At 39.0% G+C, this 18,701-nt stretch overlaps 1 protein-coding gene across 15 annotated transcripts in view; it reads left to right on the top strand.

Annotated features, from left to right (window-relative positions):
• LOC117505291 (adhesion G protein-coupled receptor L3-like) overlaps positions 1-18,701 on the top strand; it is a 397,273-nt gene that overhangs the window by 255,538 nt on the left and 123,034 nt on the right. For 11 of the 15 annotated variants that reach the window (XM_034164911.1, XM_034164909.1, XM_034164917.1 and 8 more), the window contains 2 exons: positions 11,122-11,307; positions 15,892-15,930. In XM_034164911.1, coding sequence (XP_034020802.1) covers positions 11,122-11,307; positions 15,892-15,930 — 225 coding nt within the window. The remainder of the gene's footprint in view (positions 1-11,121; positions 11,308-15,891; positions 15,931-18,701) is intronic. The other 4 variants (XM_034164919.1, XM_034164914.1, XM_034164918.1 and 1 more) reach the window with 1 other exon arrangement.

The raw sequence follows: 18,701 nt of genomic DNA, 5'->3' as shown, positions 1-18,701 counted from the left end.
TTGTGTATGTGGAAAAAGTTTTAGATCTTTGAGTTCATCTCATACAAAATGGGAGCAAAACCACAAGTGTTGCGTTTATATTTTTGTTGAGTATATATATATATATATAATTTTATTTTCTGAGCAGCAGTGTTTATTTCCCTTCAATTGTTCATCAAAACATCAATGTTTCTCATGTTTTTAGAAACCATGTCCAGATTTAACCATTTAAAAAACTCTCAGTGATCACCTAACTCCCCAAATATCCAAAACCAACAAGTCTGCTTACCGCTCTAACAGTATATTAAAAATTACAAACAATAACAACTTTTCAAATTGGATTACTTACACTCTTATTCGGTGTGTGTCTCTGTTGTTAATGGGAGGAATATGAGATCAATTTTAGATTGATCACATTTTACCAATATATTCACAGACCACTGGAATCAGGTGGTCTATAGCCAACTCTCTGAGAAAGGCTGCTTTAAATGGGAACAAAGCACCCAGCATCTTTTTTCACAGTGGACCTCTATTTTTGTGCAGCTGCTCTGAGTGCTTTTAAGTTGAAAATCCCTAAAGTTTTCTGAAAGATGCTTTCAGGCAACCATGAGTAAGGTTCATGTTGCTGACTTGTCACTGAAAATTTAACCCAATAAAAAATAAAAACCTCTGTTGTGACAACAGATTGGACAGATCCTTGGTTCTTGCTGAGGGTGAGTACTTTTTATCACTGTTCATTATATACTAGTCATTATTTTTTTTTTTGTTAGAAACAAATCCCACACCCAGATTTTTTTATCCCCCATTAAAATGCTGAAACCTTAGGGTTGAAGCATTTGTGGGTATCCCTCAGTGCTTTGCTGCAAGAAAACGAAACAAAACAAAACAACAAGCACTATATGGATAAGCGGCTTGTTTGGTCAGTGTCATTACTTCACCAAAGGGTTCCCTCAGTAGAATGTTCTGCTTGTGTGTGGATGTCTGCCAGGGGCATTTGAACAGGAACAGGCTGAAAACCATCATCACAGCGCCGTACTCTGATGGACTACTGTGGGTAATAGATAATTCAGACGACGTTTGAGCTACGACATGATACAGCAGTTATTTGAATTTCCTGGAGCACAAAAGATTTCTATTTGATCCTCTGCAGGCAAGTTATTTTGCAAAGCCTCATATGAAGCAGTCGATGTTTAAATCTGTAATAGAACTGAATCAAAAAAGAGTGGAAGGTTACTGCAAATGAGGATCGGGGTTCTGGATTGTGAATTGCAGGCAATGTTGAAAATGTTCCTACCTTAAAGTCTTGGGACCCTGAGGCATGCATGTTATAACACTTACGGTCTACTCAACAGCACCAAGCTCGGCCCATTAAACAAACGGCAGTTTGCTGATGTGGATTGAGAATAGCTGTTGCGGCGCAAAATAGAAGGTAGGGAAATTATCAGGTGCATTTCAGTGCAGCGCAGTGCCATTTGAGCGCCATCATAAAGCTCCGGCACCAGACTGCCATATGATGAAATTAACCACAACAAACTTGGCGTGGAATCCCATCTGCTTTTGCAATATTGTTGCAGGAATTAAGGGAAAAAAAATTCAGAGCGGGACTGTAATGTGAAATAAAGTTGAATTCCACAGACACCTGTTATTGATTTATAACCCCCTGTTCCCCCACTCCCCAACTGCGTGCTGGATTTGCCACTGTGAAGATTTTAATGAAGATCAACCTGTCGAAAACGTGGAATGCCCATCTGACACTTTGATGGTTTAGACCTACAGCCACTGCCCTGTGTATGACTTTGCGCATTACCAGATGGTTTGTCGAGAAGAATGAAAAAGGAAGATGTAGAGGATTAAAAGAAAAAACAAAACAGAGATGAGCATGGGTATAAGTATGAGTATGGGGATAACAATCCCAGCTATTTACCCAGCATTCCCAGCTCAACTCATTAGGAGACAAAAGAGGAAGCGTTCTCTCTCATACACGTACGTAACTGGCTTGACGAACAAACCTGCAGGCAGTAATAACAGGTGAATTATGGATGAATCGAGAAAGGCCTGACAAGGAGGAGAAGAGCAATTCTACTGTAAGACTCCCTTCTTATTTTTAGTTATTTTTTTCTTTTCTGGATTACGTATGAGAACGCTAATTGCATCTCGTTGTCAGCATCAATATTTTTGCGAGTCATTTGCATTTCTGTACATTTTCATCAACTTATGCGTTTTGCTGAGGAAGAATTATAGGTTACTTGGGAAGAAAATTGCACTGAAGAGAATTAGTTGCTACATTCCTCGGCCGTTAGATAAGGCCCATTTATTTTAATGTCGGGCCAGTAGTGACTGAAAAATGAAAAAACATCAAGGAGTATCTCCTCATATTATTAGTTCCCCGCTAGGTAGATTTGTACACTGTAATTGGAAGTGCAGGATGCAGAACTGTGAAAATGACAAAGATGACTGCAGCAATTCTGTAAGGATTAACAGAATCCAATTAGTCAAATAAGCAGGTGACGTGCGAAAGTAGAAAAGCACTCATTAGTCGAGTTTGCGAAAATTGGTTATTGATTAAACCTGCAAGCAAAGAAATGCAAAAGCCAGAAAATACACTTTGGTGTGGAAATTAAAACCTTAGCAGGATGCCGTAGACCTTGTGATGGTGTATGCAAAAATGGTTGATTCTGATTCAGAATTACTGATGAAATGACATGTCCATAATGCATCAAATACAGTTGGAAATAAGCAGTGGTGGGCACACTTCCAATAATCCGATAACAGATAATTATCGAAGATAATGTTTTCATTATCAATCAATCAATCAATCAGTTCTTTTTTATATAGCGCCAAATCACAACAAACAGTTGCCCCAAGGCGCTTTATATTGTAAGGCAAGGCCATACAACAATCATGTAAAACCCCAACGGTCAAAACGACCCCCTGTGAGCAAGCACTTGGCCACAGTGGGAAGGAAAAACTCCCTTTTAACAGGAAGAAACCTCCAGCAGAACCAGGCTCAGGGAGGGGCAGTCTTCTGCTGGGACTGGTTGGGGCTGAGGGAGAGAACCAGGAAAAAGACATGCTGTGGAGGGGAGCAGAGATCGATCACTAGTGATTAAATGCAGAGTGGTGCATACAGAGCAAAAAGAGAAAGAAACAGTGCATCATAGGAACCCCCCAGCAGTCTACGTCTATAGCAGCATAACTAAGGGATGGTTTAGGGTCACCTGATCCAGCCCTAACTATAAGCTTTAGCAAAAAGGAAAGTTTTAAGCCTAATCTTAAAAGTAGAGAGGGTGTCTGTCTCCCTGATCTGAATTGGGAGCTGGTTCCACAGGAGAGGAGCCTGAAAGCTGAAGGCTCTGCCTCCCATTCTACTCTTACAAACCCTAGGAACTACAAGTAAGCCTGCAATCTGAGAGCGAAGCGCTCTATTGGGGTGATATGGTACTACGAGGTCCCTAAGATAAGATGGGACCTGATTATTCAAAACCTTATAAGTAAGAAGAAGAATTTTAAATTCTATTCTAGAATTAACTGGAAGCCAATGAAGAGAGGCCAAAATGGGTGAGATATGCTCTCTCCTTCTAGTCCCCGTCAGTACTCTAGCTGCAGCATTTTGAATTAACTGAAGGCTTTTTAGGGAACTTTTAGGACAACCTGATAATAATGAATTACAATAGTCCAGCCTAGAGGAAATAAATGCATGAATTAGTTTTTCAGCATCACTCTGAGACAAGACCTTTCTGATTTTAGAGATATTGCGTAAATGCAAAAAAGCAGTCCTACATATTTGTTTAATATGCGCTTTGAATGACATATCCTGATCAAAAATGACTCCAAGATTTCTCACAGTATTACTAGAGGTCAGGGTAATGCCATCCAGAGTAAGGATCTGGTTAGACACCATGTTTCTAAGATTTGTGGGGCCAAGTACAATAACTTCAGATTTATCTGAGTTTAAAAGCAGGAAATTAGAGGTCATCCATGTCTTTATGTCTGTAAGACAATCCTGCAGTTTAGCTAATTGGTGTGTGTCCTCTGGCTTCATGGATAGATAAAGCTGGGTATCATCTGCGTAACAATGAAAATTTAAGCAATACCGTCTAATAATACTGCCTAAGGGAAGCATGTATAAAGTGAATAAAATTGGTCCTAGCACAGAACCTTGTGGAACTCCATAATTAACTTTAGTCTGTGAAGAAGATTCCCCATTTACATGAACAAATTGTAATCTATTAAACAAATATGATTCAAACCACCGCAGCGCAGTGCCTTTAATACCTATGGCATGCTCTAATCTCTGTAATAAAATTTTATGGTCAACAGTATCAAAAGCAGCACTGAGGTCTAACAGAACAAGCACAGAGATGAGTCCACTGTCCGAGGCCATAAGAAGATCATTTGTAACCTTTACTAATGCTGTTTCTGTACTATGATGAATTCTAAAACCTGACTGAAACTCTTCAAATAGACCATTCCTCTGCAGATGATCAGTTAGCTGTTTTACAACTACCCTTTCAAGAATTTTTGAGAGAAAAGGAAGGTTGGAGATTGGCCTATAATTAGCTAAGATAGCTGGGTCAAGTGATGGCTTTTTAAGTAATGGTTTAATTACTGCCACCTTAAAAGCCTGTGGTACATAGCCAACTAACAAAGATAGATTGATCATATTTAAAATCGAAGCATTAAATAATGGTAGGGCTTCCTTGAGCAGCCTGGTAGGAATGGGGTCTAATAAACATGTTGATGGTTTGGATGAAGTAACTAATGAAAATAACTCAGACAGAACAATCGGAGAGAAAGAGTCTAACCAAATACCGGCATCACTGAAAGCAGCCAAAGATAACGATACGTCTTTGGGATGGTTATGAGTAATTTTTTCTCTAATAGTTAAAATTTTGTTAGCAAAGAAAGTCATGAAGTCATTACTAGTTAAAGTTAATGGAATATTCAGCTCAATAGAGCTCTGACTCTTTGTCAGCCTGGCTACAGTGCTGAAAAGAAACCTGGGGTTGTTCTTATTTTCTTCAATTAGTGATGAGTAGAAAGAGGTCCTAGCTTTACGGAGGGCTTTTTTATAGCGCAACAGACTCTTTTTCCAGGCTAAGTGAAGATCTTCTAAATTAGTGAGACGCCATTTCCTCTCCAACTTACGGGTTATCTGCTTTAAGCTACGAGTTTGTGAGTTATACCACGGAGTCAGACACTTCTGATTTAAAGCTCTCTTTTTCAGAGGAGCTACAGCATCCAAAGTTGTCTTCAATGAGGATGTAAAACTATTGACAAGATACTCTATCTCACTTACAGAGTTTAGGTAGCTACTCTGCACTGTGTTGGTATATGGCATTAGAGAACATAAAGAAGGAATCATATCCTTAAACCTAGTTACAGCGCTTTCTGAAAGACTTCTAGTGTAATGAAACTTATTCCCCACTGCTGGGTAGTCCATCAGAGTAAATGTAAATGTTATTAAGAAATGATCAGACAGAAGGGAGTTTTCAGGGAATACTGTTAAGTCTTCTATTTCCATACCATAAGTCAGAACAAGATCTAAGATATGATTAAAGTGGTGGGTGGACTCATTTACTTTTTGAGCAAAGCCAATAGAGTCTAATAATAGATTAAATGCAGTGTTGAGGCTGTCATTTTCAGCATCTGTGTGGATGTTAAAATCGCCCACTATAATTATCTTATCTGAGCTAAGCACTAAGTCAGACAAAAGGTCTGAAAATTCACAGAGAAACTCACAGTAACGACCAGGTGGACGATAGATAATAACAAATAAAACTGGTTTTTGGGACTTCCAATTTGGATGGACAAGACTAAGAGGCAAGCTTTCAAATGAATTAAAGCTCTGTCTGGGTTTTTGATTAATTAATAAGATGGAATGGAAGATTGCTGCTAATCCTCCGCCTCGGCCCGTGCTACGAGCATTCTGGCAGTTAGTGTGACTCGGGGGTGTTGATTCATTTAAACTAACATATTCATCCTGCTGTAACCAGGTTTCTGTAAGGCAGAATAAATCAATATGTTGATCAATTATTATATCATTTACCAACAGGGACTTAGAAGAGAGAGACCTAATGTTTAATAGACCACAGTTAACTGTTTTAGTCTGTGGTGCAGTTGAAGGTGCTATATTATTTTTTCTTTTTGAATTTTTATGCTTAAATAGATTTTTGCTGGTTATTGGTGGTCTGGGAGCAGGCACCATCTCTACGGGGATGGGGTAATGAGGGGATGGCAGGGGGAGAGAAGCTGCAGAGAGGTGTGTAAGACTACAACTCTGCTTCCTGGTCCCAACCCTGGATAGTCACAGTTTGGAGGATTTAAGAAAATTGGCCAGATTTCTAGAAATGAGAGCTGCTCCATCCAAAGTGGGATGGATGCCGTCTCTCCTAACAAGACCAGGTTTTCCCCAGAAGCTTTGCCAATTATCTATGAAGCCCACCTCATTTTTTGGACACCACTCAGACAGCCAGCAATTCAAGGAGAACATGCGGCTAAACATGTCACTCCCGGTCCGACTGGGGAGGGGCCCAGAGAAAACTACAGAGTCCGACATTGTTTTTGCAAAGTTACACACCGATTTAATGTTAATTTTAGTGACCTCCGATTGGCGTAACCGAGTGTCATTACTGCCGACGTGAATTACAATCTTACCAAATTTACGCTTAGCCTTAGCCAGCAGTTTCAAATTTCCTTCGGCGGGTGTATCGCCGAGTGGGGAAAAACGGTTAGAGATGTGAACGGGTTGACGGTGTACATGGGGCTTCTGTTTAGGGCTACGCTTCCTCCTCACAGTCACCCAGTCAGCCTGCTTTCCCGACTGCTCGGGATCTGCCAGGGGGGAACTAACGGCGGCTAAGCTACCTTGGTCCGCACCGACTACAGGGGCCTGGCTAGCTGTAGAATTTTCCACGGTGCGGAGCCGAGTCTCCAATTCGCCCAGCCTGGCCTCCAAAGCTACGAATAAGCTACACTTATTACAAGTACCGTTACTGCTAAAGGAGGCCGAGGAATAACTAAACATTTCACACCCAGAGCAGAAGTGAATAATGTGTAAATAATTTAGAGGTGATTCAGCAGAAGGAGTGCGTTAGTTAAGGCACCAGACAGGCCATGAAGCAGCACAGGTAACGCACAGCAACAGTGCTAAAAAATAAAATAAAATAAAAATCCACCAGACACGCTGTGGAGCAGCACAGGTAACGCACGGCAACGGTGCTAAAAAATAAAATAAAATAAAAATCCACCAGACACGCTGTGGAGCAGCACAGGTAACGCACGGCAACAGTGCTAAAAAATAAAATAAAAACGAAAGCGTTAGCAAGCTAGTTAGCTTGCTAAAAAAAAAAAAAAAAATTGATATGGCCAAAAAGGTTAAGGTTTTGTGAGCACATGCTCTGCCCCGCAGTGCATTATGGGTACGATGATGTAATCTCAGTACATCACGACAGGACAAATGCATTTCAGACACTCTGTTCAGGCTCCACGGACAACAGCATTAAACTCTAGTGCCTAAAATTCTCTTGAATATATTATCTGCATTTATAGACATTGGTTTTGTATTTGCGTTTGTTAAATTCCACGTATTTTAAATGTAGCAGACAGGGATTTTCTGGAATTTTGTTTTCAAGGCCTTTACTGCCATCTACTAGCCAGTAGTGTTCATGGCAGTATTCGCCCTAAGTACTAAGCATCTGGGAACCAGCAGATGGCAGTGTTCTATTTATTTTGACCCTGGTTATATCAGATGATTGTTAAATCAACTTTTTGGCTTTGCAAATGGCTTTTTTTTTTTTTTTTTTACAAATGAAGTTTAAAAACAAAACAACAGCAAAATAATAATAATAATAATAATAATAATAATAATAATAATAATAATAATAACATTACAAGCCAGCTCTGCAGTGTTGTAAAGCATGTTTTACAACATCATAAAACGTGCGCACATTCTCTCCACATGCAAAACATTTTGCGATGACACTTTCAGGGCTCCGTAAAAATGCCTGTTTTTACAAATAAAAAAATGGAATATTTTACAAAAGCACATCTATCTTTAAACACCAACACACGACAGACGTCACATTAACGTGTTGGTTTACATAATGAATGACTGAACCAGTCAGTGTTTAGCAGAGGCACTTTTACCCAGAATCTTTTGCGATCTGTCTGTTTGTTACAAAACCTCAGAATTAGTGCATTATTCAACATTAAAAGATATGTTATATTTTAACTTTGTACAAATGACAGAATTGACATTAATGGAGTTATTCTATCGGTATTAGTGTTATTTATAAATCAAAACCATAACTCAGCATGACTTTATTTTTCAAGACCTCTGCCTGACTGGAGCATTGTAATTGGTAGAGAGCTGGCCTTATGGCTGCTCTCTGTGCTGGGAGCGCTGTAGTAAACAAGAGCTTCCAGCAGGGGCAGAATGTTGAAAGAAAAAAGTGTGGTCTCATTGTTTAGGTCTGTTGTTACTTTTAATATTACTAGAAGCTATTAATTTTGTTTTACTAGTAGTTGTAAACGTGCCAGAGATAATATTGGAATTTATCTGTTATCGGTTATCTGTAACTTCCAATACATTTTGTTTTATCTTTATCGAAGATAACTTTTCAGTTATCTGATTATCTGTTATCGAAGTTAATTTTTTGGTTATCTATGCCCACCACTGGAAATAAGTAGGCAATATTCCCATTTTGCCTACAGTACCCACACACACCCACGGACTGCACATAATTGGAAACTTTCTTCCATGTAGAACACCATACTTGTAATTTTGATGTTTAGACCCCAAATTAAACAGTACTGTGCAAAAGGTTTAGGCATCCCAGAGTTATAATGAAAGTAGTGTTTGATTCCCCCTACCCCCTTTTAAATCATTTCCAACAAAAGTGACTATGTGAGGTATATTTTTATTCCATAACAACATTAATAGTTTCTTTGTAAGTGTATTGGCCGGAAGAATACCACATAAACACACATGATCATGTAATATTAAAAATAATGTAAAACACAATTATTCCGACTTTAAGTCACGTTTTTCTGTAAAATAGTTGCTGATGTCCTGTGACTTATACTCTGGCATGACTTTTATCCTGAAAAGTCACACGTAGATAGAACTCAGTTTTCATATTGATTATTGTTAAAGGTGAAATTCATCACACATTTAATTTATTTATGAATATTTATCAGTTTATCATGATTTTTAATGGTTTTATGATGCATTAAAATATACCTGCAGTTGATAACATTCCTACAAATGACTGATAAGATGATACACGAAAACATTACCAATTTCTGAGACCTGATTGTGTACATTTTTGGCTAAAAACACAATCAGATACTCAATTAGGGCGTGGATATTTGTGTAATCGGGGGTAATAGTGGCATTGCAGAATGCAGTGATCCACAAAATTGGATAATTATGTGTAATCTATGCAAATAGTTATAAAATATTGTGTATAGGTACTTTAAATGTATTTTCTCAACTATAAATGTGTAAATGAGGATTTAAAATATTTTCACATACCTTTTCTTGCTGCCGTTTAATCATTGAAATTAAATTACTGACTGCAGAAGTGTAATTAGTCATGACAGTTTTAGAGTTTCTGGTGTTGAATGCAAATATTTTTTTCTTTTATTTGCACTGCTTTATGTAAATTGTTGTGATTAATGATCAGCTCAGCTACACTGTAATTCTTGCAATAAAAAGTCATCACAGATGACACGCTGACACTCTTTGCACAGCAATAACCTTCAAAAAAAAAGCACACTGTTCGTGCTTATTTTAATGGCTGACCAGAACTAAATTAATCCATTTGCGCCAAGGAATGATATGTCAAATATTTTTTACTTCTTTTGAAAATTATAGTTTAGGAAATTGTTGTCAATAATTAGTAATCAATCGACGATGTGTTGGAGATCAACCATTGATTCCTCTTTATTGGGTTACCGGCCAGTGGGCTGCTAACCCTATGTCATGGTGCGGCGTCCATCGTAGGCATTGGTGTTGTCTGTTTCTAGTGATATCTCTAAAACTGCCTGATAACCTTTTGTCTAATTTGGCAAGGGCGTAAAATGGGTCATTGACATTGTTCCCATCTAAGATTCATATTCGTAGATTCGTTCGTTTGGAAATGGTGGTCATCTTTATGCCGAAAATAGTCATTTTCAGCACTTAAAGGCAGTTTTCTCAAAAAATTTGTCAAAGGCATAATATTAGTCGTTGACATATTTCACATCAAAAAAATTAAAGTCATAGATTGGTTCGTTTGGAAATGGTGGCCATTTTTATGCCACAAATGGCCATTTTGCATTCAGCTTTAATTGAGCTGGTAACCCAGAGGGCCCTTGGCACTCTAGTTTCTTCAGTATTCCTCCAAAATTTGTAAGTTAAAGTATGTCCTTTTTGGGCTACTCTCTTAACATGGCACCATTCATAAAGGGACCCATTATTGCAGTTAATTACACCACTGCACAAATGGTTATGAATGCTATATTCCATTTTTGCACTTAAATGGCCTTGAAGCCTGCACACTGTCACTTTAAGTGTTAGCTGTCTCGGTCCAGTACATCTGTGTGGCATTGCATTTCGGAGTAAATTGGGAAATGATAGCCAAACAAAATATATTTCATATCGCAAAGCATCAAAACATAACATACTGAAATAATAACCGTTTTGCTTTTCCTCAAGAGCTCGAAACACACTCTCACATACACAAGCAAACCACATGGGCTTTGGCACATGACACTGAAAAATGTTTTAGGATCTGTCCTCTGTGTACGACGTGGACACCTCTGCCCCCAAGCTGCATTGCTCCCCATTAGTTTCATAAAGGTTTATGGCTATCAGGGGAAATTCCCACAATAGTTGATTTTATAATTGCTTCCGGACACCTTATTGTTCCCAGTGTAGACTCACCCATGCACCATCTCACCGCATGCTGCAATACATCATGAGTAGAGGAATATGTATCGGCTTATTAGCAGTTATTTTGAGACCATGCACATTTGCAACTTGTCATGTTTCGAAGGGTTGTTAATAATAAGGTTGAGTGGGAGTAAGAGGGTGAGGCTTATTGGGATTCTGCAAATTTGCTTTCATCTCATGTTCCTGTCAATGTATTTTTGCAGATTAAAGCAGGAGAGACGGCTGCCGTCATTGCCAGGGAGTTGGCAGAGCAGACGAAGCGTAATCTTCAGGCAGGAGACATCACCTTCACTGTCAAGGCCATGGTTCAGCTGGTGGATCTCCTCGATGTGCAGCTGAGGAACCTCACGCCAGGCGGTAAAGACAGTGCAGCCCGGAGCCTCAACAAGGTATGCAAACAAACAACATGGGGGGCCTCATCAGCCCTCATTTCCAACAAGTATTCCGATATCGGGTGCATCACCTGCAGGAATGCTGTTGTTTTGTTGCAAACCAAAACTATGTTGAAAATGAATAATTATAAAATAATTAAAAGTACAATTGAGCTGTTAAAGAAAGAATGTGTTGCAGAATTGAAATATTTTGACATGTACGAGTCACCCGGAGGTCTTTCAGGAATGCAACACTTAGGAAACTGGCAGCATCATGAACTGCGACTCCCAGTTGAGAATCTGACAGAACTTATTAAACAAACTTCAAATTTGGCATCTGTGCTTGTAAAAACTGGTGGTATCTATAAACTATTTATTTAGGATATCTTGTATTTATTCATAACAAGTCCTGAGAGTGCCCTCATGATGTCAATATTGAATTTGTTACACATAGAGTGAAGTGGCTGAACTTGGATGTCCTGTAAACTCTTTCACTGCAGTGGTACTGTTGAAGTGTTTGAATCTCAGGGGACTCCAGCTGACCCAAGGTCAGAACTTACCTACCCCAGCTGAGAAACTGGCTGGCTCTCTGGCATTCCTTCAAGATTTTAAACTGAAATCCATCAGCAGTTTTGCTGGAATGGAATTTCACCCTGTAGATAGAGACCCCATTGCTTCCCCACTGGAGAAACAGAGAGGATGATAAACTCATTTGTGGTGTTTAAACGGCAGGACCAGTCTGTCTCAGTGGAAAATGCTGGACGGACTTGTAAACCTGAGCTAAAACAGAGCTCTACCAGAGGAGAAACTATCAGGTCCAGGAAGTTTAGGCTCCCCCAGATGAGATACTGGGAAGAGCTAGAAAACTGTAAATTTGTTTGAAAGAAGTAAGAAACAAGAAACAGAAAGAAGAAACAGAAACAAGTAAGAAAGTTTCAGGACCAGAAGGGGCGATTTAATCAACATACTCTGATGATGCATTTCATATGTTATAAAAAGAAAAGTGATATTTTCCACATATTTCCATGAATTTCTATGCTCATTTAACTTTCAGAAATGTTAATTTGCATTTTGGTTGGGGTTGGCTTTATGGTTGCAAATAACAATCAGTATAAGATGCTTATCTCATTAGGTAGGTTTCCATTACCCTCAAAATTACGAAATTGGAAGTACTAAATTGGAAATCTGTTTCATGGAAATACGCGTATTTCATAAAAGCTCTCATATGTTGCTTGTGAGTTGTTTCGAAATTCATAATTTGAAAAAGGCTTATTTGCAATATTACAATGGAAACAGTTTTTCCATTACTACAGGCCATGTGACAGATAGACAACATCACATGACATTCTAAATTATGTTGCAATATATGGGGAGACTGTAAGAGATGAAGAGCTTGTTTAATGCTACAAGAAACTAGAGCTGTTGGTGAAATTCTGTTGTACTTCCATTCATTCTAATGTATGCGCATTAAAGGTAAATGTCCACCAGGTGGAGATATTGCTCCATGTCAAGAACCTTGTGACATAATGATGACCAAAACTGTTAGCTTATAGTAGTAGATAACAGTATGGCAGTGTTGGATAAAAAAAATAATGCCAATATTTTTCAGGATTTAGTAATCCATCACCACAGCCTTTGGATTTACATTTCTCTTGAGAGCCTCAATAGAATGGCAGTTCTTGCAACATGACAAAGCAGTTCTATGGAATGTTATCGCCACCATCCCAAAGAGAAATACAGGGATATGTCCAAATTCAGCTCAAAAATATCTACAAATTTTCTATGTTGTCCTTTGAATTTTTCACGAGAACCAGCTGATATATTTGCCCGTCCCCCAATTTATATTATTGAAGCTGCAGTATCTCAAATTAGAAATGTTGAAGCATCACTTTCCCAGTTGAGAAAGTGGTGGGACCATTTAGATTTTTATTTATTTTGACACTTTGGCATGTCTTCACAAGATAAAAAATGGAATTACAAAGGCATTTTTTTTTATTTGTTTGTTTTTTGCATCCAAAGGAAATAAACTTAAAAATAAAAGGAAATCTAACCTGAACAGTAGGTATCCTTCTAATGATGTGCATTTGGGTGAGTGCTATCAAACCAAATGGCAGTCCATCATTTTCCATTTATTCTCGTGCACACTGGAAACAGACCTTCAATTTCAGTAGATAACTCAGGACATCTCTTCATCTGCTATTATGTTTTATGCTATCAGTTTGACTTTGATGCGGTTTAAAAGAGGTTATGCTGATGTCATTCTCGTCCAAAGCACTACATTTGTACTACTTGATGGGTCCTAATGGCAGAGGGTAAGGTTTCAGTGGACTGGATGTTAGACGTGGAAGTGCAGCGGTCTTTCATTTTTGCCAAACTTGAAACTAATGCATTTATTCCCTAATTCATAGCAGAGCGCACCGAGGGGCACTCAGGCATAGTGAGCTAGAATAATACTTTCTGTCTGCCAAGCAGCCAGCAGAGAAACAAACATCAGTGAAATTCAAAATGTCAGTCGTTAATTTGCTGTAGCAGCTTCACTTGTAGAGGAACATGAACACCTGTTCTCAGATTAGCTTCTTTTTTTTCCTTGCAAGATTTTTTTTATTTTTTTTTATTTCATTGCCACAACAGACACAGATGTCCCCATTGAGATTTTAGTGCCAGTTTTCGCCAATGGAGAGGGAGGCTGTAAAGATGGCCAAAAGGGCTCTGAAGAGAACACGACAAGCAAATTCACATCGAGGAGCAACTGGAGTTTATATTACCTCTTGGAAAAAAAGGGTTCTCGTAAAACACAGCAATCAAGTCAGACAAGTGCTGTTGTAGTCTGCAGTTTCTCTAATGATTTAAAGGGGAAATAGTGCAAAGGTGGGGAGGCTGAAGGATATGAAAAAGTATGAAAAGTATTTTTTTTTAAAGTGATTTATTATGTAAATCGCAAATATATCCAGGTGCATGGTGAACCTATGGAAGTATATAGTGTGGGTCCAACAACTATATTTTATATTTACCTTAAGAAAACATCCTCAGTCTGCAAATGTCTGAGCAAATTATTCCTGTTAATTTTGCGCAGATTAGCAGAGGGTTGAGGATTGAGTTGGCAAAAGGAGGAAATCATTGTCTTCGGAAAGACACAACAAACGAGGTAGTTAGGATTTTGGCTCTCTTATTTGATTTCCTTTACAAATCTCACAAGAAAAAATTATTCCCCTACGATTTTGGCCTTGAAAAAAGACGTCAGAATATTTACATTTTCTCAACGTTAATAAAAACATGTCTTAGGTTTGTTATTTAAAAAATACCCTAAAGACATGTTGTTGTCACAGAACTCCCTTGATGGTAGGGAAGATTGTCTCCTGATTGATTCCCAGACGGGATGGGTGGACATGAAGATGGTTGGACAGGGCCAGTCCAGATGCACACCGTTTAGAATGCCTACATCCAGGGTCGATCGAGAGATGCCTGTGTGTGGGTTTGTTTAACGTGGGAATGTTTTTGCACTCTGACAAACCCACTGCCCTTAACAGAACAGTAGTCTGGTCTGATTGTCTGGGAAATCCCAGACAATTGGGGTCTGAGGGCCTACTGCAGCAATCATCTAACTTCATACCCGTTGGGTGACAAACGATCACCTCCTCTGTCTGATCCACCATTGTAGACCTCTTGTTTCAACGGAGACCCGTTAGCCGTCTCATGTTCAGGGTTCCTTTTGGACCTTCATGGATAGTGTAGCAGCCATGGAGCACACAAGGTCCCAACAGTATTTCACCCCATCTGGCAATGCCCCACTTGATCCATTACCCAGGTGTCACGATGCAGATGACAGTTGAATTTTGACACCTTGAAACTGCAGTGTGTTGGATTTTAGGGTGTTTGTTAGCAGAAGTTGATTACAGTATTTATAAGTATCCATTCATTAGTGGATAATTTCCCTGGACTTAGAATGAGCCCTTCATATCTAGTTGGGAGACTACCGTGCCAAACGATATACAAATAGTGTTCGAAAATAGGCACCCTTGCGCTGATTGATGAGTCTGTTGGGGGAACAAACAGCTGTGTAGAATATTAAAGGTTTGTTAGATTTTTTTAATGCAAAAAAAAAAAACCAAACAAACAAATGCCTTGTGCATTTTTGTGCTAAAACAAGGATAACATGTTTCAGAAAGGCAACAAAATATTTTTGATTTAATTTATAGTTTTCAAGTTTCTACAGTCACATAGGCATGGAATTGTGGTAACAAGGATTTTTAATAACCGTATTAAACTGTTAAAGATGGATGGAAATGGATTTTGCAGATTACCCCTTTAAAACACAAATGAAGTTCACACATGCATTTCTCAAATTGAATATACAATTATTGTCCTTGGTATTGTGTTCATCAGCGTTAATTCATGCTGAGATATAATATAACTGGAGATATAATTAATGTAAATCTGCTTTGCAAACAGTTTATTCAAAACAGAGATTTCACTTGCAAGAGTTAAGATCTTTTCTCACGACTGTGAAATCTGTATTTGCATTGTGATTGTATTTCAAGAGCAAATTGTGGCGTTGTTGACCTTTTCTTAACTCTTCCGTTTTCTTTTTTCTTTGGGTTGCAGCTGCAGAAAAGGGAACGCTCTTGCCGGTTTTATGTTCAGGTATTGGGAACAAATTCTCCTCATACTGCATCTCCTTTGTATTTCTTCATTCTGTTTTTTGTTTTAAATTTATTTAATTTTTGCCATATTTCTTGAAGTTTGACCTTTTGAGGCAAAGCAAAACAAAACGTAAAATCCACACAGTATGCCTACTAACGACAGCTCAGAGGGTCAAATTTCAGGGGTGTCATTGAAACCATCAGCATGTCATATCTCTTTCCCCCTGCATGCATATGTGCCGTTATCTTTTAAACTTGTCATTGCTTTATCGCCATCATTGTGGAGGTGACATACTAAGAAACCGTCACACTGTGGTTGAAGTCGGTAGAAATTCATCACACAGTTCATTTATTTATGAATATTTATCAGATTTTCATACTTTTTAATGCTTTTATGACGTATTAAATGCAGCTAAAACGTTTGCACACTACAAAATATATATTCATGAATAATAATTATCATCATAACATCAACTATTTATAAAGGGCTTTCATGAAATAAAACAAACTCCATTAATATGAGAATAAATGCCAGTAATACAAATATGCTACAACAGTGGACAAAAATCCCCTATTAAAGAACTGAAAATGTTTTTTATATTGGATTTGCATTTTTATTGTACTGTTTCCAACCCTGTATGTCAGCAATCCATTTGTTTATGCCATTTCAGATGCTATATATATACACTCAACAAAAATATAAACGCAACACTTTTGGTTTTGCTCCCATTTTGTATGAGATGAACTCAAAGATCTAAAACTTTTTCCACATACACAATATCACCATTTCCCTCAAATATTGTTCACAAACCAGTCGAAATCTGTGATAGTTAGCACTTCTCCTTTGCTGAAATAATCCATCCCACCTCACAGGTGTGCCATACCAAGATGCTGATTAGACACCATGATTAGTGCACAGGTGTGCCTTAGACTGCCCACAATAAAAGGCCACTCTGAAAGGTGCAGTTTTATCACACAGCACAATGCCACACATGTCGCAAGATTTGAGGGAGCGTGCAATTGGCATGCTGACAGCAGGAATGTCAACCAGAGCTGTTGCTCGTGTATTGAATGTTCATTTCTCTACCATAAGCCATCTCCAAAGGCGTTTCAGAGAATTTGGCAGTACATCCAACCAGCCTCACAACCGCAGACCACGTGTAACCACACCAGCCCAGGACCTCCACATCCAGCATGTTCACCTCCAAGATCGTCTGAGACCAGCCACTCGGACAGCTGCTGGAACAATCGGTTTGCATAACCAAAGAATTTCTGCACAAACTGTCAGAAACCGTCTCAGGGAAGCTCATCTGCATGCTCGTCCTCCTCATCAGGGTCTCGACCTGACTCCAGTTCATCGTCGTAACCAACTTGAGTGGGCAAATGCTCACATTCGCTGGCGTTTGGCACGTTGGAGAGGTGTTCTCTTCACGGATGATGCGAAGGAGATGTGTTGCACTGCATGAGGCAAATGGTGGTCCCACCAGATACTGACTGGTATCCCCCCCCCCCAGTAAAACAAAACTGCACCTTTCAGAGTGGCCTTTTATTGTGGACAGTCTAAGGCACACCTGTGCACTAATCATGGTGTCTAATCAGCATCTTGATATGGCACACCTGTGAGGTGGGATGAATTATCACAGCAAAGGAGAAGTGCTCACTATCACAGATTTCGACTGGTTTGTGAACAATATTTGAGGGAAATGGTGATATTGTGTATGTGGAAAAAGTTTTAGATCTTTGAGTTCATCTCATACAAAATGGGAGCAAAACCAAAAGTGTTGCGTTTATATTTTTGTTGAGTATATATATATATATATATATATTTGCAATACCTGAAAATAGTCACTTTTATTGCCAGTTTTCTTCAGACACTTCAGGGGATGGATACATGTACATTTCCAAGTTACTGAATATGTCTCAAACTTCATTTGCATAAATTATGAAGAAATACAAGCAGTATGGCACCTGATGGAAATCTGTGTGTAGTAGACAGTTCTCAGAAACTGAGCAACTGTGATTGGAGGAATTGTGCGTAGTGCCTGTTTTGCATTTTGTATCTCCAGTTATACGAGGTCTATTAGATAATAAACCAACCCTTTTATTTTTTTTTTTAACTATATGGATTTGAATGACGTGTGATTACACTAATCATGCTTGAACCCTCGTGCTCATGCGTGAGTTTTCACGCGTGTCGGTGAGGTCATTTCCCTGTGGGCAGGCCTTGAGTGAGATGTGGTCCAGCCCTCTCGGCTGAATTCCTTTGTTTCACACGCTGCTCGAGACGGCGCGCATTGCTTTATCAACATTTTTTCTGGACCTGTGAGGAATATCCGAGTGGACACTATTCGTGAAAAGTTTAACGGCTGATGAGAGATTATGGGGTGTTTCTGTCGGTGTAAGGACTTCCCACAGAGCAGGACGTCGTGTAGCGCTTCCAGGCGCCGTTGTCGGCCTGTTTCGACCAGAAAACATCCTAATTTAAGGCTTAATTCACCCAGGACATCGTGAGAGAACAGAGAAGATTCAGAAGAGGCCGGCATGAGGACTTTATGCGGACATTCCACTGTTTAAGGACATTTTTTAATGAAAGACGTGCACGCAAATTTGCCGAGTCATTTCTGTGACGACTCCGCAAATCTGTGTGCGCCGCGACAGGAAAAACACCTCCGTGTTGAAAACCATTTGTAAAATTCAGGCGGCTTTTGATGGCTTTCAACAAGTGAGTAACTGAGAAATTGTTTAACAGCTTGGGCATGTTCCAACTTGCCA

The sequence above is a fragment of the Thalassophryne amazonica genome, chromosome 23, assembly GCF_902500255.1.
Source record: "Thalassophryne amazonica chromosome 23, fThaAma1.1, whole genome shotgun sequence".
Taxonomy (NCBI): domain Eukaryota; kingdom Metazoa; phylum Chordata; class Actinopteri; order Batrachoidiformes; family Batrachoididae; genus Thalassophryne; species Thalassophryne amazonica.
The sequence above is the reverse complement of the archived record's forward strand: the minus strand, read 5'-3'. Positions and strand labels throughout refer to the sequence as shown.